At 35.9% G+C, this 21,790-nt stretch overlaps 2 protein-coding genes across 2 annotated transcripts; both read right to left on the bottom strand.

Moving 5' to 3' along the window:
- Window positions 1-971: 971 nt before the first annotated feature.
- LOC132182212 (cysteine-rich receptor-like protein kinase 46) lies at window positions 972-4,569 on the bottom strand. The gene is made up of 7 exons (XM_059595402.2): window positions 4,153-4,569; window positions 2,712-3,150; window positions 2,466-2,602; window positions 2,040-2,250; window positions 1,680-1,914; window positions 1,424-1,574; window positions 972-1,313 (listed from the first exon to the last, which is right to left on the bottom strand). The coding sequence occupies exons 1-7, from the start codon at window positions 4,567-4,569 to the stop codon at window positions 996-998; spliced, it is 1,908 nt and encodes a 635-aa protein (XP_059451385.2). The 3' UTR covers window positions 972-995.
- Window positions 4,570-6,230: 1,661 nt separating this feature from the next.
- Window positions 6,231-17,442, bottom strand: LOC132181362 (polyribonucleotide nucleotidyltransferase). Its single transcript, XM_059594552.2, has 16 exons — window positions 17,057-17,442; window positions 16,250-16,405; window positions 15,975-16,145; window positions 14,777-14,902; window positions 14,536-14,697; window positions 14,257-14,376; window positions 13,603-13,740; window positions 13,298-13,460; window positions 12,001-12,126; window positions 11,578-11,708; window positions 10,952-11,171; window positions 10,765-10,848; window positions 9,789-9,868; window positions 9,159-9,302; window positions 8,007-8,753; window positions 6,231-7,133 (listed from the first exon to the last, which is right to left on the bottom strand). The coding sequence occupies exons 1-16, from the start codon at window positions 17,393-17,395 to the stop codon at window positions 7,029-7,031; spliced, it is 3,012 nt and encodes a 1,003-aa protein (XP_059450535.2). The 5' UTR covers window positions 17,396-17,442; the 3' UTR covers window positions 6,231-7,028.
- Window positions 17,443-21,790: the final 4,348 nt, after the last annotated feature.

Below are 21,790 nucleotides of genomic sequence, written 5' to 3'. Positions count from 1 at the left end.
ACCACCTGCTTTAAATTTCCAAAAGTCAAAGGAAATCATTTTTTTTTGTTGGTCACGTGCTTCATCCCGCTGTCATATAAGGAATCGTAAGGAATTTTTGCGCCTAAAATATAGCTGGACTGAAACTCATAAGCCAAAATACAGCAAAGATAAGGAAGACTAGAAAGAAATATAGGTGGGCTTTATGCAAAATTCAAAGACATCGGCTGTTAAAAAAGTCTTATTTTTGAATTTGGACAGTCAGGATATTTTCAAGTATTAAGTGAATTTTAATCTTGATCGTCGGATATAGTTATGGTCAAACTCAAAAAGTTAAAGATACACCTAATATTTCAAAAGGCAACCTTCCACCTTATTGGATCCCTCTTATGACTTTCCGTTTCAATTTCAATTCCATTCATGCCAGATCTTCAACTTATAATCTATAGTCTCGAGCGAGAATTGTGACAAGACAACCATAAAAAGTAGTCCCACATTGAATAAGTGGTTAGGTTATAAAAAGTGTCAATCGGTGCTAAGTTTTATATTTATTCGGATATGATCAAACATGCCAAAAAAGACAAACTAACACCTTTCGAAATTTATTGCCTATTTAGTAGACAGGCATATGATAATCATATAATTGAGACTATGTGATAGTGAAAATAAATCATTTTAATTTTTTTACAAGTACTAATCAATCATGTATACGAAGAATAATACTAGAAATTACATTTTTATTATAACACTATCTTTTTTTATTGAAGTGACAGTGTCAATTAGTCATTGGATCAGTCCTTATTAAAAAATAATAAAAATTCAAAGACTTAATTGACATGATTAGCAAGCCAATAAAGTGAGATACTGATAAGATAAAAGTGTAATTTCTAGCATTAGTGTAGATACGGGAAAAGAAATTAAATTAAAAATACATAAATAAAACAACTAAAACCCAAACATATATACCTGATAAAAGAGGGAGGGAGAGAAAGAGCCCAATGAAAATAAAAAAGGAATCATTCGGGCTCACTTGTTTTAAAACTGTGGAATGTACATAAATCAGATAAACAAGAAGGTCGTCGGCGGGAAGATTCAAATGAGGGAGATATTTCCATGGATTCTTCGGTGAAAGGAGGCTTGGATGGCACCGGCAAATGGGCATCCTTTTCTCTAAGCATTTGAATAACCGTTGTCATGGTTGGACGTAAAGAGGCCGATTCTTGTGTACACAACAAACCCACTTGAATAACTCTTGTAGCTTCTTCAACGTCTTCCATCTCCATGCTTACATCGATTATCTCCGTTACTGTTTTTGATTGGAAGCGCTTCCATGCCTATACATGCATTTTCAAACAAACAGAAATAAATTCTCTAATTAAGTAAATGAAGAAATATATTAATTAAAAAAAGTTTGAGCTTAAGGTTGTGAGATGAGTTTACATACATTAGTAACAAGAGTTTCAAACGTTTCTGTAGGTTGAAATTCACTGTTCCGATGACCGCTGACTATTTCGAGCACAAGAACCCCAAAGCTGTAGACATCTACCTTCTCAGTTAGTCTTCCATGAGCAAGGTATTCAGGAGCTATGTACCCTCTTGAAGCCGTTAACAAGAGGGAGATTTTGTTAGCATACATTGGCATGAATGATAATCAACAGAAATACCCAATTGGAATTCATGAAATCTGTAAGTAGACTTACAGTGTGCCTGCAATGGCAGTGCTGATGAGGCTCTCGTCACAAGAATAAAACCTTGCGAGCCCGAAATCAGCAATTTTGGGTTTATGTCTCAAGTCTAACAAAATGTTGCTTGCTTTGATGTCTCTATGAACAATTCGCACTTGACTGTCCATGTGGAGGTATTCCAAACCTTCAGCTGTTCCTATGATTATTCCAAGCCTTTTATTCCAATCTAGTTCCTTCTTCTTCTCTGGGTCTTCCTTCCATGGCACCACAGAAAGTCATCATCACGATCAACATACAAAAATAATCATTTTCCAATTGACTGCTTTTCCTTAATTTCCTACTCAGAGAGAAAATAGTAGAGATTGAAGTTGTTACCGAATAAGAAATGGTCAAGGCTTTTGTTTGCGAGGAATTCATAGACAAGGAAGCTATCGATGTGGGTGAAGCAGCAGCCCAGGAAACGAACCAAGTTCTTATGCTGGGCTCTCCTAATGATATCCATTTCATTGTATACATCATCTGTACGCCCCTTTCCACTTACATACAAACGCTTAATTGCGATTTCTCTACCATCCGGTAAGGTTCCCTGTTTAGTTTCATAATTGTTGTGAGTCCATTTGTGAGTATTGAGTCCACATTGAAAAAACATAAAATTAATAAATAAAAACTTAATATACATAAGTGGACCTAAGCCTATTAACTTAGGCTTTTAAGTTAGAGTGGTGTTTAACTACGTATATTCATGTACTCTGGATAAAAACTTCATGACCGTTTTATCTCCCTAACACATAATATATTTACCTTAAAGACTTCACCATATCCTCCTTGACCAAGTTTGTGAGCTTCATTGAAGCAGTCAGTTGCTCTCTCCAGCGTTGAGTACTTGAACTGCAAAAACTGCAGGCTTTTGTCTTGTACTGATAAGTCCGTCTCCATTCCTTCAGATGGAATTAATTCATACAAATTAACCAAACTATTATTATAATTAATGCTGATCAGAAACAAAATTACACAAGTGGGATAATAATTTCTTTGAAAATTACTTACTTTTTAGTTTCGGCTCCTGAATACTTTCTTGGTAAGCAGTTTTCCCAACACAGAATCCAATTGTAATGGTGAAAGTGCAGAGAGCAACCACTCCCGTAGCATAAATAGCATAAGATAACATGCTGGGAGCTTCAGTGCTGCTGCTGAAGAAGTCATAATCAGCGTAACGTAAAAAGCAGCCAGCGTTCATGACACGGCCCCCTGAGGATGGCAGGCAACTTAAGGAAGCCATAGCTGCATTTCCGAGGCATATAGAACACATTTCGGCGTTGATAGTCTTCCAGCAATTAGCCATGGCATAGACGGATGCACCTGCTTCCAACTCCTGGTGCTGCACTGCATGGCCTCTGTTATGTGGTGCATCTTTTGCAATTTCCATCACCAACTCCCTCGTTGTATCATTAAACCCCTGTCTCCCCTCCATACTGTCACTGCATATCTGTTTCCACTCAATCCCCAAAACGGCACATGTTGGATGATCAAGAGCTAATTATAAATTTTGTCATATTAATTTTGTTTATTGCATCTAACTATAGACATATAGTGTCACGTCATATAAATTGAGCTGAAATGGCAGTGTCCATCGGTCCTTGAATTTTTTTATTTTTATTTTTAATAGGGTTGATGAGCACTGTCACATCAGTTCAATGAGATAATGGTAAAATAAAATATTTAGACACCGACTTCCAACTAATACTGGTTAAAATAAGCCACTTCTTCCTAGAATCAGCAGAAAAAAACTGATAATAACAAATTTCTTCTAATCCATATTAATTTATTTGACTCGACCATATATAGCAAACTCCTAACATCACTCAACCAAAACAGGATATCCTTTTTTTATATGCAGTCAATGATCAAGATCTTTTACAATCCTTAATTAGGGTATTGTGTCCTATACAATTTCATAAATCTTAACAGTTGTTTTCAAATTAAATGAACAGAATTTTGCCTCAGTAGCATTTATCAATTTCAAAAAGAGGTAAAATGTAGTAAATAATACTAGGGTGATAAATATTGGATTGGTAAAAGTGATTAACACTAACGTGACAAATCCCAACCATTTGATTTTTTAAAGACATTAATTAATTTGTTGGAATTTAAGGAGCAGCTTTCAACATATAGGGCAAGAAGTTCAAGATCAAGAATGTTTACAACTCATTTCATGAACAGAAAGTAAAAGGCTAACATAGTCTAAAAGTCACATTAATCAAATCAAGTCCTATGCCAACAAAAAAAAAAATTTTGAAAACTTTGAAAGCTTTACACATATTGGTAATGGTCATGGCAATGTAATTATGACCATTACAATCTCAATATATAAGAAAGATTTAGGGTTCAAGAGCTTATTAAATTAACCACGAGTTTGGCATGCCTCCAATGAAAAAAAAAAAAAAAAAAAAAAAAAAAAACTTTAAAGAGATTTAGGGTTCAACGTTACCTGCATGTCATCGACTGGCTCAATAATTTCTTCAAAGAAACTGTAATTCTCTGCCCTGAGAAAGCACCCGTCAGCATAAACACGACCGCCTGTGTTAGGAAAGCAACTGGGCAAGAGGGTCTTCATCTGGTCGAAACACATTTTACACTCTTCGCCTGAAAGATCGTTCATGCACTGCGAAAACAGATAGATTCGATCGGGCGGCTCGCCCATTTCGTTAAACGCGAACTTGTTACGGACCATCTCCTGCTCCATTGATACTACCAGATGCCAATACCCATCCACGTAAAGCGATGCGTTGCGCACAGGCGTCTTCCTGCATGAGCGGGCAATCATGTCCACCGTTGAGTCTGCATGTGTGGCATGAACCCATAAGAGGGCGAGGAAGATCAAAGACAAAAGATCAGACGCCGCCATGGGAGCTCGGGAGGAAGCCAAGTTGTAGTAGAGATCATGAGATTTTGATTACCGCATGTTTTGTGGTTTTGATTTTTTCTTTTGGGTTTATTTCTTGTTTTCATTGTTTCCTGTTATTTTTAGAGGAATATGGTTATACCTCAGGCCTTAAATGTGTGAGGTTTTGGTTGGAGACAGAGGTGGCAGAAACGAACAAATGCAACTAACTACAGAGTGAAATTAGGAGCTTTTGAGCGACAGGTGGACTGTGGGGCTAACAAATACAACTCAAAACTTGATGATTAATTAACTGCCAAGGTTTGCTCCTTTTCAGTTTTTTTTTTTTTTCTTTTGTTATCCTTAATTAAAGCTATATATGAATATATTACGTAAGTTTTTACAAAAGGAAACGACACCCATTAAGGATAAGTTCGACCAAAGTGAGTTGGAGAAATTTCTTCCAAATTTAGCTTATTAAATTGAGAATAATGCTTTATTTGATGAGATATGTTATAGTGCAATAAAAAAAATCATTTTTTGCCCATAAAAGTCTTAAGTGCAGTGGCGGAGCCAACCATTTTATATTAGGAGGGTTGCCAAAAAAATTTTGGTGTCTTAGAAATTTTCTTTACCTTAAAAATTTGGTAATTCATACAATATATGCATCACAAAAAATATCTATAGAAGTTCATAAATATGTGCTCAAATTGATATATTAGAAATGTAACATGTTGACACTATATCAAAAAGACAGAAATACCAAAAAAAAAAAGAAAAAAAAGTGTCTAGAACTGCACTTTACGATCTCTTAAAAGTACAAAATCATCAAGTATCGAATCTAAATCGAAGTTCTCAGCAATTTCCCTTTCAATATAGAGAACTAAACTATTTGGTAGCTGCATTATCGAGTTTGATCGTTCCCACGCCTTTTCCTGTTCTCCAGTTTTGTGTTCTCCACCATACAACCTCAAGAGACTGATAAAATAAATCGAAAAATTCAAAATTAAAACTAGGTAAAAGAAAGAAACTAGAACAAAAATCTAAAACTATAACATAAAACTACAAAAGCGACTGAGAAGCCAGGGAGGAGGAGACGAGGCATTGCCTGTGAATCTGTGATAGAAAGAACAGAGAATGAAGAGACTAGAGAGAGTCTGAGAGAGAGCGTCTTAGAGATTTGTTTTTTTTTTTTTTTTTTTTATGTTTTTTGGGTGCGGGAGAAGGGCTGCCATGGGTTAAATTGTCGTGGGTTAAATGGAGGATGCGAAAGAAGGGTTGCTGTGACTTGGGTAATGGGCAGGTAAAATTGTAAAAAGATATATATATTTTTTTAATTTTATTATATATATATATTTATTTATTTTGAGGTGCCATGTGTTAAAAAAAAAAAAAAATTAAATACTTGGGGGTGCCGTGAGGGGTAACGTGACTCCATCACTGCTTAGGTGGTAAGAGGCTACAGGCCTCATCAGAGGCCACATGGATGGAACTTGTGGCCTCTTGCCGCCTAAGACTTTTATGGGCAAAAAAATAATATTTTAATTGTACTATAACATTTCTCTTATTTTACTATTCTATGTGGCATGGTTTAATAGTAATTGGACTTCATCCATCGTAGAATAGTTAATTACTCGGCTGAAAAACATTTGTGGTTTCTCGTGGAATATCTGATAACGTGAGAATAGTTGCAAAAGGAAGTACGTTTTTCATTAGAAAATATCAGCAGAAGGATTCAATCCATAATAATTACATGAACATTTCTCAACCAAGAATACATTTACTGTAATGAATCAAAAACTTGAAAGTCCGTCCGATTCTTTTCTCTTTCTATCCCTATTTATTTCAACCCAAGTTCAAATGATGCAGAGAGAACAAACAACGAAATGAAACAGCAACAGATGACCAGAGGAAGAAAAATCCATTTTTAAAGGGCCAGAAACCATCATCATCAGTAATATTCTTCTCTGTTTTCTCCAGATATATGCGCTTTCTTATCATCCCTTTTGACAGAGTGAAGATAGCAATAAAGTATAATTTACAAACGATACATGTAACACCTACCCAATCGGGATTTTATATGTCATCTTGTCTAATCTGTGTAAGGGCATTTCCAAAATACAACTCTCTATCTACTTGCAGAAGTTGAGGAAGCTTCATACAGAATTGATCTTGAACTGATCCCCAGCATTCATGATATTCTCATGGATTAGGCAGGTCACAAACTCTTGCTCAATCCTTACTCAATAAATGAACATAAACAAGGCTCATCCAAAATTTTACCATTTTTTTAAGTAATTGGCTCAAGGGGAGGAGGTAAGGAAGATTCGAATTAGTGACATTCACTTCATAAAGTGTAATCCCTAGCCGATTGAACTATCCCTTGGAGTTGCCAAAATTTAACATGTCCCAGCAGCGACAAAAATGTCTTGAGATCAATTATTTTGCTGTTCCCATCTCATAGAAGAACTGTAGATACAATACTATTGATCATCCACCAAAGACACTACTGCAATTCCCTTGCTAGAAAAGCTTGAACACTCTACTTGTAACTCGTCACCAAGCCCAAAATCCCTTCTTCCATTAGTCTGCATGGCAAAACAAGGCAGAATGTAATCCTCATGGAGCCAAATGTAAGGGAAAGAAAAGTATTTTTAGGCAGTCATGCTTTACTGTTATTTCAAAGCCCAACAATGATCCATAACGCAAGATGGTCTCCTATTATTCTAGCTAGCTGTGAGGCATTAATCCTTAGAGATGGGCAAGAGGTTTGATAAAGTAAATACAACTGTTATCATTACTATATGTAAAATTTTTGCATCAGTTTGCTGGCAATGAGAACAAAGTCTAGAATCAGCCTACCCTTGATGTAGGCATTCTAAGGCTTAGAAACGATCTTATCCACTACCATTTTTAACCTGGTAGCTAGAACTTTGGGAACAAATTTGTATACTTCCCCCACTAATAGATCAAAAATCCTTGACGTCTATGTCCTCTGGTTTCTTCAGTATAAGAGAAATGAATGTGGCATTGAGGCTTTTTCCAGACATACCTCTAGCGTGAAAATCATGGAAGACATTCATGATGTCCGCTTTGAGTTAATTAAAAAACCAAAACAAAATAATGAATTTTTAGTTGATATGGTTGCCAGGTGGACAATTGTGCCAGCTAGTTGAGCCACACCTATCTTGACCTCTTTTAAGTGCCATATTAACTGGCATATCTTCCAAGTCATAAAAAAATGCCACATGAAAAGCACTTGCCAATTATATGAACAAAAAGTATATTAAACTATAAAATTTAATAGAATTTTGACCTAGATATGTCCCGGAAAGACAAGATTTTGTAACCAAGACAAAAGGTTGTGGGGGAGAAGGTAGTTATATTCAAGCATGAAGTAAATCATAAGAAGCACAAAGGAATTAGAACATTGCAAAAACATAAAAACAGATGGCACATACCTCAAACCGATACATTCCACGAAGTCCTCCACCCAAATCAAGGACCAACCCATGTGTGCGAATTTGATATACCTTGGCAGTAACTTTTGTTCCAATCTTCATCTTTTTCGCACTTATAGGACCCTTGACTTCATCCATTTTATCTGACAAATCATCACTAGTACGTAAGAGAGATGCAAAATCATACTTATTCCCATCTCCATCTTGACTTCTGAGGGTAGAATGGGATTCTTTTTCTCCATTTTCCAAGACATTTTTTGACTTCTTAACATTCTTCATTGGAAAGATGATAGAATCAGAAAATTGTGAATCACCCTGAGGAGAGGATGTCTTTGACTTTCCCTCTGATTTAGAAGCACCAACAGGATTAGAGGTCCTCTTGGGATTCGGACTCAAAGCAGCAGATTTTTCCTCCTCATCACACTCTGCAGCACTTCGAATTAGAATTGTAGGTATCGAGGAAGTAGAGGGGTTTACCCCGCTCATTTCATATTTGCTCCCTGACAACTCCTCTGATGTGGAATTCTGATTTTCTTGACCATCAGAGACTTCCTCAACTGATGCCCAAATATTAGGTTCTTCTTTCACAACAGATGGAACAGATCCTTCAACCACATCATTTGTGTCAGATCCAGGTCGAGGTAAAGTCGCTTTACGGGATAATTTAATGTTACCACGAACATCCTGGCCTATACACATCAAAGAAACCTGCTGGCCAACAGATACCACATCTGAAACCCGGGAGACCTGATCAAATGGAAGATCTAAAATTAATGATGAAGAAATGAAGAAAAAAATAATAACATTAAAAAATGAAAAATAATACATGAATGGATGTATACTAATGATCTTTATATGCAAAACTCCCATGTGCAATAGGAGATCCCTTGACTATTCACAAATAGATCTAATGGAAAATGATATGGAAGGCTAAAGGAACCTTGAAAAACTGGCATAAAATATAGAAGAACATTAAGGGAGGGATATTGATCATTTTTGGTAGTTTTGGGAGGGAGGGGGGCCATTGACACAATCTTTAATTTGGAGAGAACATTGACAATCGGATAGTAGTTTGAAAGGGATATATGGACTTTTCCCTAGGGAGGTGGGATAAAGTTCTCTAAAGTAGCACTTCTCCTCCCTTGTACATACCGGCTCATGTGACAACTCAGAAATGTGTAGAAGGCCTTGCTGGCCACCATTAAACTCCACAAATGCACCATATTCTTTTACTGAAGTTACAACACCTTTATAGATCCCTCCGATTTCAATCTCACGACCGACAATAAAATCAACCTGCAGAACAAAATAAAATGAAAGACAGTTAAAACAGAACACAAATACGTACTTAATCACTACTGGCTAACCATAAGGCACATGGAAAAATTATGAATCATGCCATCATTTCCACATGCAGAGCAAACCAAGTACAGTTTCAGTCAGTTCAATTTTGAAGTTGGCCCAGTTCTAGATTAGGTTATGGTTCCAAAACTACCGTGCTTTTAATAATAAAATTGCAGCCCGAAAACCATGAGGAAACTTATGAAGCATAATCTCTCTCCTGCGTGTGTTACTTTTGTTTTCTTTTATTTATTCCTCAGAGGAAGGAGTGTTGTAAAGATCTGAAGCATAATTTCATTTTATTGGTACTGGAAGTCTGGAACAGATCCTCATATCCATAGAAATTGGAACCAGTTAAAATTACCACTAATTAAATAAAAAAATCCAATTTACATCCAATTAAATTTGGAATACAGTAGCTCAATTGAAAGAAATAGTTACCTTTTCTAATACTTTTTCCATTACAGCTTGATTCTTAGCAACTATGGTAAGTGTTCCATCACTTACAGACATTCGTGCACCTGTATTATGGTAGGCATAAAAAATAATTAATGATAAGCGATGATAAGTACAACCATGAATTGATTAACATAATCTCAATATTGCGAACAGATCATTCCCAAAGTATGTAAGAACCAAAGTTGATGGTTTTTCCATCTTAAGTATAAAAGTGACTTAAATAAACATCCACATATTTGAGATTTTAAGGCCAGTTCAAATATGATTGAAAAGGTGTGTAATTTGGTTTCATGGCCGCAATGAGATACTAGTCCACTCTTAAATAGATTAATGGGATACATCTAATAGACAAAAATCATCCGTCAGAAATAAAAAGTACAGTAAGAAAGTTTATTTTATCAAATAAATAATTAGAAAACAGGTAAAGAGAAAATTTGTTTATGAAGAAAGGACATTTTTAACCGACAGGAAAAAAAAATTATCAGGAGTAATAAAGAATAATACAGTTTACCTATCCAAATAAATTTTGAAGGCAGATTATTTTGGTGTCAAGTACTTGCAAATGGCATGGATCGTCATTCAAAAATAAGTATGGAAACATGGATACATGAATTGAAAGTACAATGGTGTCAAGAAAATCAAATGGCATGGATCATTGCTCAAAAACAAGTATGGAGACGTGGATCTATGAATCCTAAAGAACATTACTAATATCACCAGAGAAAACTCCCCCCCCCCCCCCCCCCCCCCCCAAATATGTATGTATTATTTCGTGAAAATAATAAGATACAAAAAGAGTCCACACCAACCGTATTGAGATGTGCAAGGATCCAAAAAAGGGAGGTACTGGTCAAATTATAAACAAGAACCCCAAACTAACTAAATCATATGCATTCGAGAGAGGGGCATAATAATTTGTGAAAAGACTGTGTAAGACATTCTCAAGTAGGAATCAGACCTGTTTCCTCTTCAATCTTCCTCTTTAAAACTCCTAGAGGTCCAATCAAGCGACGTAGGCCATCATTACTGAATTTCAAGGTAGCTGCATGATGGCAATAAATTCTCAAGCTCAAAAGGTACAATCACCACAGTAATGTGTGCCAATTAAACGGAACTCAAAAGCTCAGTTAGGTACAAAATCCAACCTAATCGAGGAGAATTCCTATCATCCTGAGTATGTGGTGCATTGATCTCTCGCTCCATGTGGTCAAGGATTTGAAGACGACCTTTAAGTGCAGGCTCCAAACACTCACAAATGATATCTAAAGGAATTCCAGCAGGTTTTATATCCAACTGAATTGCTGTAACTCCTTTTCGCGTGCCAGCAATTTTGAAGTCCATGTCTCCCAGATGATCCTCCAGTCCCTAGGGAAATCCAATATATAACTCTTAATGCAACTTGGCAATAGGCCACTAGTAAACATTTGGACTTTTAACCTATATGTAATAATTAAAACTCAAAACACAAACATATTATTATGGTTTTAAAAGCTCAAAAGTAAAAACTTGAAGACCAATGTGCTAATTCAAAGTCTCAACAGAGAATCAAATTACTTCTTTCATTAAAAGGAAACGTTGATTCAAGCACTTAATTGAAAACAAGTTTATGACAAAACATATGAACATATAAGTCAAAAGATGAGGAAATGAAGGTTTCTATTGGCTTTCAGAAACCAGAATTTAAACTAAGAAAACAGCAGAACCAAAAAGAATTTTGCACAGACAACCACAGTGCAGAAGACAATACAAAGAAGCCAAGAAGAACTCTCACCAAAATATCAGTCAATATACGATAGTCCTTAATTGTTCCAGTTGACGGATCAATTTCACTAACAAGACCCACTGAAACACCAGCTACATGTTCATGTAATGGAATGCCTGCATCCATCAATGCCATACTGCCTACAAAAGAGAAGGCTTATATGTCAGGCAGAATATTTATTCACAAAAGAAACTAATGCCATTCTATCGTGGTTGAAGGTTAAAGGGATTTATAAAGATCCAGCAACAAACATAACATGATACAAACTCTACCAACACAAAATTACACACACTTATACTAGCCTATTAGATTAATCTAGATTAAGGAACAACAGAAAATGGACTCCCCATTTTGCAAGCAAATAACAAAAAAAAATTATGAGTAACAAATGGCATGGCAAGAGCCACTACTTCGATAGGAAGAAAAGAATACCTCCACAGACAGTTGCCATAGATGTTGAACCGTCTGAGGCCATGACCTCTGAGTTGATACGGACCGTATAGGGAAAATCATCTTCAGGAGGTAATACAGCTAGCAGAGCTTTCTCGGCAAGAGTTCCTACAAGTGATAGCAGAAATTACTTTTTATTATAACTTTTTCTAACATTTTTTACAATTTTCTTCTCAGAAGGTAGGCATTTTATGTTGTTAACCGATCTTGTGCACTTCAAACAGAAATCTTTGCGTATGAAGACAAAGGAATCCAAGTTATAGAATACTCTGATGTCAACCAGCAAATGATATAACAATCACTCACATAAAATGGAAACACAGCACACTTCTTTTGTGTGAATAGTGTGATTGATATTCCCAACTCCAATTGTTCTTTGCGATTTTTTCGCTTTTTGATAGCAAACCAAGATAGCAAAAATGCAATATTGGGGAGAAGCTCTAGTAAGTATTCGATGGGTATAAACTTTTTGTATCATCAGACTCCTGAAGGTTGATAAAAATGTGATTTTTAGGATGCAAACATTAATTGGCAGGAAAGGGTTTTTGAGCAGTTAAAAAGTTTCAGGCAGTCTTCAATTCTCTTCAATTAAGCCATCCCTTATGACTTGCATGCTTCAAGTCTTTCTTAAGATTGGGAAGAGTTCAAGAACAGAACAATTATCCAATTATCCAATCTCCAAGGAACTAATGTACTTTGGTCTGTGACTTTTGTGCGGCCCTAATGGTGAGAAACTAGAATTTAGCTTCAGACAGGTCAGTTCCACTCGGATCCAAGTTGAAAATGGCAGACCTATTCAGAGGGTTGGAAAGGGCTTGACTCAAATGCAGACAAAAGTCTCGTTAACAGTCCTTAAAGTGTGTTAAAACTACTCCTGAGTGAACCCATATTCCAATCTTGGTTCACTCCACCTCCATTTATGTGTTTGGTTCTTATTTTTTAAAGTTCAATGGCGATTTCACAACCATAACTTCATACAAACTTAACTATGTTGTCTACATAAAGCAATTCTATTCTATTTCATGCTGTAATTTTACTTTCTTGCTTCTGAATAAAGACTTTCATATCATTTGTAAATCAACAAAACCAGGAGTAAGCAAAGGGTAGGAGTTCAAAATTAACCAAGTTAACATTTCAAAAATTAAAACAGAAACAGCTAAATAAGCATGAACTGAACTTGTGAAACAAATAAAAGCATCCCCAGAAGGTAAACACAAAAATCGATCTCATCTATTCAATCTTAACTTAAATTTTGTTGACAGAAGTGTAAATTATTTACCATGCCCAACTTCACGCCTGTTCAGGCCAACTCGTTTACCAACTTCATTTATTGAGAATGGTGGAAAACTGTAGTGAAGCATGAAGCGCTTTGTTGGGGGACCAACTACGGACTCCAAGCGTTGAGCATCTCCGGGTGCTCCAAGTGTTACTGTACAAAGAACCTATGCATAACATTTTGTTGTGCTTAGGTTAGAACTCTTAAATACTCAAACATTGTAAAATTTAGTTTTTCTTTTTGTCATTTCAAAAATTAGGTACCTAACTCTTAACCCATCAAAGCATAAAGCAAACATGTATCCTCACCTGAGTATCTCCACGATTAAAAATTGATGACCCATGCAATATAGGAAAACTACCAGCTTCACAATACAAAGGCCTCACTTCATCAAGACGTCGCCCATCAACTCTAAATCCTTCATTTATAATCCTTTTGCGTACAATCTGATATGTTTATACAACACAAAGAATCCCAAACATTCAAAGATGTCAGCGCGGGATAAACATAAAATATAGAAGAGATACATAACTAAAGAATAGAACCCCTAGGCCTACAGTACATATTAGAGAATCCAACGGCCTAATTCATGTGAATTTCTCACAAAAATTAATGTCATATCTCGATATTATATCATAGATAGTAGTACTATATGGTCCAGTACTATCCCCCGATTCTAAATTCCAAAGGTTTTCAACACACTGATACATATCAACCCCCAAATCAAGGATATACTTGTGTATAATCAAGTTTGAAAGAAACGGCAGACAGAATAATTTGTTCTTGAATAGCAATTCATTTGGTTGAAGCTGTTATTCTAGAACTTTCCAAGAAAGAGAAAAGAAGGGCAAACATATCTAGTACTCAGTGTTTAAGAAGCACGGATATGATAAAAGGTGTTGAAGAGTATTTCAGAGAGCATATAAGTTTATCTCCAGATAAGTTATAGCGGCATGGAATACCTTTTTCCTCACTGTGTCTACTGCCTTGGGTAAAACTTTCAAGCTTTCTTCATCACATTCTTCTTCAAGTGCTCTCCTTACATCTTGTGTAATCTTATCTAAAGCCTCTCCACGTTCAAACTGGATTTAAATCATAACACAACATAAAATCTTTAAAAAAGAGAATTGGCAGTGTAATCACCATACCTTCACACACACATGTATAACATGGAGAGAGAGAGCTGGAAAATAATTCCCCAAAATCAAATGCTTATTATCATCAACAAAGGTAGTATGTACCTTGCCATAGGAAGGATCAGTAAAAACAGCCTCTATAGGTGCTTCTGCCAAGTTTCTAACTTTCTCCAGTGTTCTATCTGACACCATAGACAATTTATATTCTTTCTTACACTTACCAGCTTTAGCAGCCAGTCTGATCTGAGGTTCAAGATATTTCACTGCCTGAATGTTAAAGTCAAGCATCAGTAGCATTCAACAAATAAAAAAACTCTAGAGCATTTCTACAAGTTCCAAGACTTACCTCAGGATGAGCCAGTCTTAACCCAGCTGCGAGATCTTTCTCAGAGATCTCACGAGCTTGCACATCAATCATTAAAGTTTTGTCCCTTGTGCAGGCATATACTAAGTTAAGATCGCTTAAGCTAAGCTGCATTAAACCAATAAGTACAAATAAGAAAATGGGAAAGGATACCCAATTATATAAAGAGAACGTAGACTTCCATGCCAATAATACCAATGTTCACACAGTTGCAAGAAGGCTTGAAAGCAGTTTTATGGTAGGCAATGTGACGCCAACGTTTATCAAATTGGAAAGGTATAATTTGTAAGAGATATCATTCTGAACAATCAGGAAAGTGCTTAAAAAAAGGCTATTAAGCCATAAATATTTTATGAAAGTTTGCAACTTTAAAATATTGAAAATACATACAAGACAATAAAATATTTATGTTTGAATTGTTTTAGTACTTTACTTGCCAGCAAAAGCGATATCCCATATATTTCTTGATGTCATTTCATTATATTCTTCTTCTGTAGACTAAAAAATGCATATTATTCTTTATGGGAAAAAAAAAAGTATGACTCATTAACTATGGCAAATTGAATTCAGGGAACATCGATTTATAACAATGAAATACGAAAGGTTTTTCAAAGACAGCAAGAAGTTGAAATGGAATAGCATCTCAAAGAGAATACCATAGGACTAAGCATTGGGAAAAGGAGCAAATGACACTGAGGCAGCAGTGCAAAGGTCAATATCATGGCTACTGACATAAACTAAGTTATTTTTGTCCATTGTGCATATAATTCCCTGCAAGGTACTTGCATCTCATCTAAGGGCCCTATAAATGTGTCTCCCCACTAATTTGTTTTTCCATATGTTAAAAATAAATATGAATATAACATCCAAGAATAAACATAAAAGAAAGAAAGAAAAAAAAAAAAAAAAAAAAAAAAAACTGATGAAAGAAATAAGGAAGTATAGTTACTAAAAGTTTTACCATATATGCAGTAACTCTGCAAATAGACTAACTTCAAAGTAAGCATTTAAAGGATCAGCAACATGGAAGAAGAAAATAAAAAATTTCAAACACAAAATTCAGTAAAACCTAATATTGCGACCTAAAAGGTCCTCAAGACAATAATGTAAGTGATGCTTTGAGAAAACAGAGCATACAGAAATCCATCAAAGACAATTATGATCAAAGGTTGAGCCTTACCTCATCAATGGTTGGGTTTACAATAAATTGCCCAGAAATCCTCCCTATACGTATCACACCAATGGGGCCACCCCAAGGAATATCTGATAACATAAGAGCAGCTGATGTTGCATTAGCTGCCATTACATCTGGATCTTGTTTTCCATCGGAAGAAAGAACATTTGCCATAACCTATGAAACAGGAGATATTAGTGGATATATAATAAGAGTCAAAAAGTCACAAATGAGAACTCTAGCAAAATACTCCTTAACCAACGAAAAGAGTAACAACATACCTGAACCTCATGGTAGAATCCAGGAGGAAATAGTGGTCGTATAGGTCGATCAATAAGACGACCACATAAAAGTTCACGCTCTCTTGGAGCTCCCTCCCTCCGCATGTATGTGCTTGGGATAACACCTCGGGCAAATTGCTTCTCTTGATACTCAACCTTGTAAGAAGAAAAACCCGTTAAGACCCACAAAAATAACGAGGGATAGTAGAGCAACAATGTTTTTTTTTTTTTAACAAATACGCCCATATCAAAGGGAAATACGGTATCAAGGGCCCCAGATTGCTCTTTCCAAATGGCTCAAATATCAGCAAGGCTGTATGAAATTTCTCTAGCAAGATAGAAACATGCTTGGCAATCCTTGTAGTAAGGACCTTTTCTCGTCTTACTATTGGAGTCAGTCTCATTGGTTTATCTTTTCTCCAACTTTGGATTTCCTTTACTGTTGTAGTTTATAATGCGCCAACCATAACCTCAACAATACACATCTGTTTTCCACTGCCACCCATTCAGATAAAAACCTGAATGTCCATAATTTCAATTTAAATATACGCATACACTGAACTTGTTTCTATTGCCCCCACAAGAAAACTGAAAATAAATAAATAAATAAATACAAACACATTCGCACCTAATCCTTTTCCTAGAGTAAAAACCTACAGAACTTAAAGAAAAATAACATCAAGAAGAAACAAAAATAAGAAATGCTCAAATATCGTGTGCCCAATTGCACATTCAACAAAATCAAACCCAGGAAAAAACGTGTAATCAAATTATAATTAGCTAAAAATGGATTAAATCTGCACGCACAGTGAGGGGCAAGAAATCCCGAACAGCGTCCCCTTTGGCGGCCGCGACAGTGGACAGTACTTTGGTCTCGTCCATGCCCAAAACGACAGCGCCGTTGGCGAACCGGGCGATCTTGCCCGTCTCGAGCGTGATCAAGCGCGAGCCAATCTCGAATTCCTCTCTGGCGGTCTCGAGGACCTTCGTGCCAGCGACAGCCGCAGGAGGGTCTGCGTCAAGCTGGGACTGGGTGGCGAAGCCGAGGCGGCCCATGCAGACGGTGCGGAATCCGAGGGACCTCCATGTTAGGAATTGTGGGAGGCTGGTGAGGAGCGGGTTGGTTCTGCTCGCCATGGACGCCATGGCTATTGAGAAATGAAACAGAGAGGTAGTGAAGGGTTTAGGGTTTAAGGGTTTTCCCCCCAAATAACACAAAAAAAAAAAAAAAAATAGAAAGGGTTTTAGCAAGTATAGGTGGTGGTAGTTGAAGAGCTGGGCCGGCCCAGCACAAGTACGTGGGTCTGTTGTTGTAGCTTGAAACCTTAAAGGGCTGGTATTTAATTTGAAAACAATTATTGAGATTTGAGAAAATCTTTATGATAAAATATGTCAAAATTTCTAAAAAATAAACCTTTGAAATGTTCGAAAGAAAATATCTCAACTTTAGATATGAGCAAGAATAAGAAGCTCTACTAGCTAGGCTGCTAGCTATCTATCATAATTAAGGTTGAGAATTTAAGACATTACTTGCAAAAAGATTGATGGGTTTTACCTATTTAATTAAATATATTGGATTATGATTAACTTCTTATACTCATGCATCGGTACGACCCGACAAGCGACATTTAGGATTGGCAATTTTCGACGTGACCAGCAAACTTAATGTGAAATTAATTAGCGGGTTAGGACTTAGGATTGATAGGTTTAACCTATTTAATTAAATTTGTTGAATTATAGTTGACCTATATAGTCTTATACGTACCCATAAGTGTCTCGATACAACTCAAACCCGACTTGCAAATTAAACAAAAATTTTGACCCATAAGTCTATAACATGTGATCGCATGTGCAAATCTGTAAGCAAATTAATGGATCTTATTTATAATTAGCTTCCTAAAACATACACGGGCATGTATATTTGAAATGATACTGAGACATAGACATGTAGAGGCATGTACAAGTGCAAATAATAGTAAATAAGTTGGCCGGCATATTTTCAAAGGTCACACATGCAAAAGATTCTCTGATAGATTGACAGTAACAAAACATGGCGTCCAAACAAAACTTAAAGCCCATTTTGTTGCTGAGACCTCTTGTCCCATTCCCTGAACCCACTCTTCACATTCCCATTCTGTTTACTGCTTCAATCTTGATCATGATTCATGGGTTCCTTTTCATTGGGGTAAATGGGGCTTGTTTTAAGAGGAAAAAAATGATGAGTTCTGCAACATCCTTGTCAGCCTTGAAGTCTGATCTATTGCTTCTCTTGTATACATGTTTGACACTGGCCGCTGTGGGCATTTCTTTTCCATGCTTTTACCAATACATGCATCGCCACATTGTAAAGCATTATTGGCTTTCACGTGCCCTGCAACTGCTCCAAACACATCAGTTGCTATTGCACTCATTTTCTGCATTAGCCATTAAACGAGTTCCCTTTTAATGTTGGGTCATTTTCGTGTACTTGCCTCACAGTCGGGTAAACCTTGAATCCGTGCAAAGCATTTTTAAAAATTGTTTGCCCCTAAAAATACTGGAACCTTAAACCCAAGTCAATCTCTTGGGGTTAAGCGGGAAGTTGTGATCCCTCTTATCGCTTTATTGTGGGAGAGGTCACTGTCCTCTCTGCTGGCGGCTGCAGATAATCTGCTCTGAAGATATATGAGGCTGAGCAAAAGAGAGTTTGAGCAGACTGGAAGAGAAGGAGCTCTTTCTTTTGGCTTTTTGCTGCTTATTAAGGTCCTTTTCTTTCGGTTTTGTAATCAAAATTGCTTTCAGTTTTCCAATCAACGTTGCCCTCTCTATCAGCTCACGGATCACTAGAGAGGTACTTTTTGGCAGCATAGTATCTTCCAACTGTTCAGTCATCCAGCTGGGCCAGCTGTTTTTAAGAATAAAAATCGACTCTGACACGGGCCGATTTTTACTGTGCTGCTCCTTTTCTTTTTTTTTCCTTTCTTTTAATTCTAATCTTATTTTAACGACTACTCATTTCAAATGTTTAATCTAATATTAAAAATTAATAGATTTAATCACTTAAATTAATATTTTAGAACTCTTTTTTATGAGTGAGCTTAAACAGCTGTGTAGGGCTTAAACTATTAATTGCCCTGAGACTTAAGCTAATAAAAAAATAATACACTTAATCTGATTGAAAGTGCAGTTTGAAAACGAGAAAAAATGTTGTGTGCTTGCAACAAGTAAGATGGTGCATCAATTTTAATTTTAAAGGTCAAACCCCATCAGTGATTGTGAAATTTGAAGTTGGATGCTTCACACACAATTAATGTATTAAGAGATAGATGATGAAGTGGCATTTTCAAGATCAGACCCACAATACAGTCCATGAAAGATATTCATCTATAAAACATTAATTACTCACATTCAAGACTCTAATAATGAAGATCAATTTGCAAAATGTGAAGAAAAAGTTGAGAAAAGTTGCAAGCTTTTAAGTAAAATACAAAGAGTTAGTACACTTCCTTCCAAAAAGCATATGCAAGCTTTTAACACCATGATGATTACAAGGAAGAGTTAAGAGTGAGCTTGAAAGTTGGCCATCGGAATCATTTGTTGAAGTCAGAGACTCTTCCTGCAGCTCAATATATATATATATATATATATATATATATATATATATATATATATATATATAAAGGTCTGCAGGCTGCAGCCAACTGCATTTTGAAGATGAATGCTTTCAAAAAAATCTTTGAACTTCACCCGTGTCATGATGATGATGATGATGATCAGTTGTGAAGTGGGTTTGCGCCATTTGGTGTGAGTCTTTTCTCTTCTTCTTCAGGGAGATGGTTGCCGTGTAATCTGAAGCCATGGCTGGGAGAAACCCTTCTGTAGTTGAAGCTGTTGCTGCCAGTGCCACCATTACTGTTGCTGCTTTCTGAACGTGAAAAGCGCTGCAAATTGGCCCTGCAGCCGCATAGCAAACTCACCCCCAGAAGCATGAGGACATAGACAATTGATGCTTTATTGTATCTCATGATTCTCCCCTCTTTGGGCTTGTGATTTTGCTTTGAGAAGTGACTGATGTAATTGATTGGGAAAAAGGCCTTATGAATGAGACAGTCCTGTCTCTTTCTCCCACAATGGCAACATTGTAAAATCCCTTCGCTTAGGTGGTTGCATGGATCATCAGTGCAACTGAGAGCTATGCATGACACATTTCACCATAAATTCTGGATTTATGCTCCAATAGGATTATAGGAGGATCTCTAGCTTTTTTGGTAATTCACAATTTTTCACTGTTTGATCGAGCTAGATCTCCTTAAATATAAAAATTTACCCTGTTGCCTGTTGGCGAATAATTGATAAAAGGTCAAACCTTATGAGTCCTCAACAGTTTTTCTGCTTCTAGAACTTAAAATAATGCAATGAGATATTTTAACTTGATTTTTTTATACTTGATGGTTAGTCATGATTAAGATTCTTGGTAATCATTTCAACATTACAAATTATGAATTTCAATTTTTTAAAATGTGAACTTATGGTTAAATCATTACTTAATTACTAAAATTTAAGTTTATAAAAGATAAATTTTTTTAATAATTTAATTAATATTTTAACACTCGAAGACCATCCGATTATAACCCAAAAAAGTCCTAACTTGCCCTAATTGAACAAAAGAAAAGTTCTCCTCTAATAAAAAGAATATATATATATATATATATATATATATATAGTTAAATACTTTTTTGCCCCTATGGTTTAACAATTCTATTTTTTGTCATCGATTTCATTTTGCGTTATAGTTTTTCGATAATGACTAAAAAGGAGATAGTACTTCAATCCAAAATTTGAAAATTCATGTAAGCATCTTTAAAAAAAATTGACAAATATCCATATACTTAATAAAAAAATTTTAAACTAAAAGGATTAAAAACCTTAAAAAATTAAATAAACAAAAATTTGGAAAGGGGTGGCTCACCCCAAAAGGCCAATTAAAAAATAAAAGGGTTGGCCCTTGGGGTGGTTTTGGCCAACCCAAACCGGCCAATGGTGGCTCGAGCTGCCCCTTTATTTTTTATTTTTTTTTTAATTTAATTTTTGAAGGTTCTTAATCATTTTAGTTTTTAAATTTTTCATTTTATTTTTATTTTTAATTATGTATCTGGACACGTGTCGATTTTGTAGGGGCATTGACATGAATTTCAGTTAAATTTGGACAGAAGTTAAACGGAGGTACTATCTTCGTTTTTAACCATTAGATACTATTCACGATAAAACCGAAAGAATAAAAAATAAAGTTGTTAAATCACGTGACAACAAAATATTTAACCAATTAATTAATAAAAGTTTGAGATTAAGAATATGAAAAGATGCATGTAATCATTCCTTCTATTGTAGTGTATTCGAACAGAACCATCGCAGGATCAGAAGACTTCACAAGATACATCACCTGAGAGGGACGTTCATGATAAGAAGGAACGGTGGTCATGTTTTATACATCGATCACTTGATTCACTTGATCCAACGGCCAGAGATAACCTTCCATTTTCCACCGTGGATGAACATATTCAG

This window comes from Corylus avellana, chromosome 5 (assembly GCF_965113065.1).
Source record: "Corylus avellana chromosome 5, dhCorAvel1.hap1.2, whole genome shotgun sequence".
Taxonomy (NCBI): domain Eukaryota; kingdom Viridiplantae; phylum Streptophyta; class Magnoliopsida; order Fagales; family Betulaceae; genus Corylus; species Corylus avellana.
This window is presented reverse-complemented; position numbering and strand designations above follow the sequence as displayed.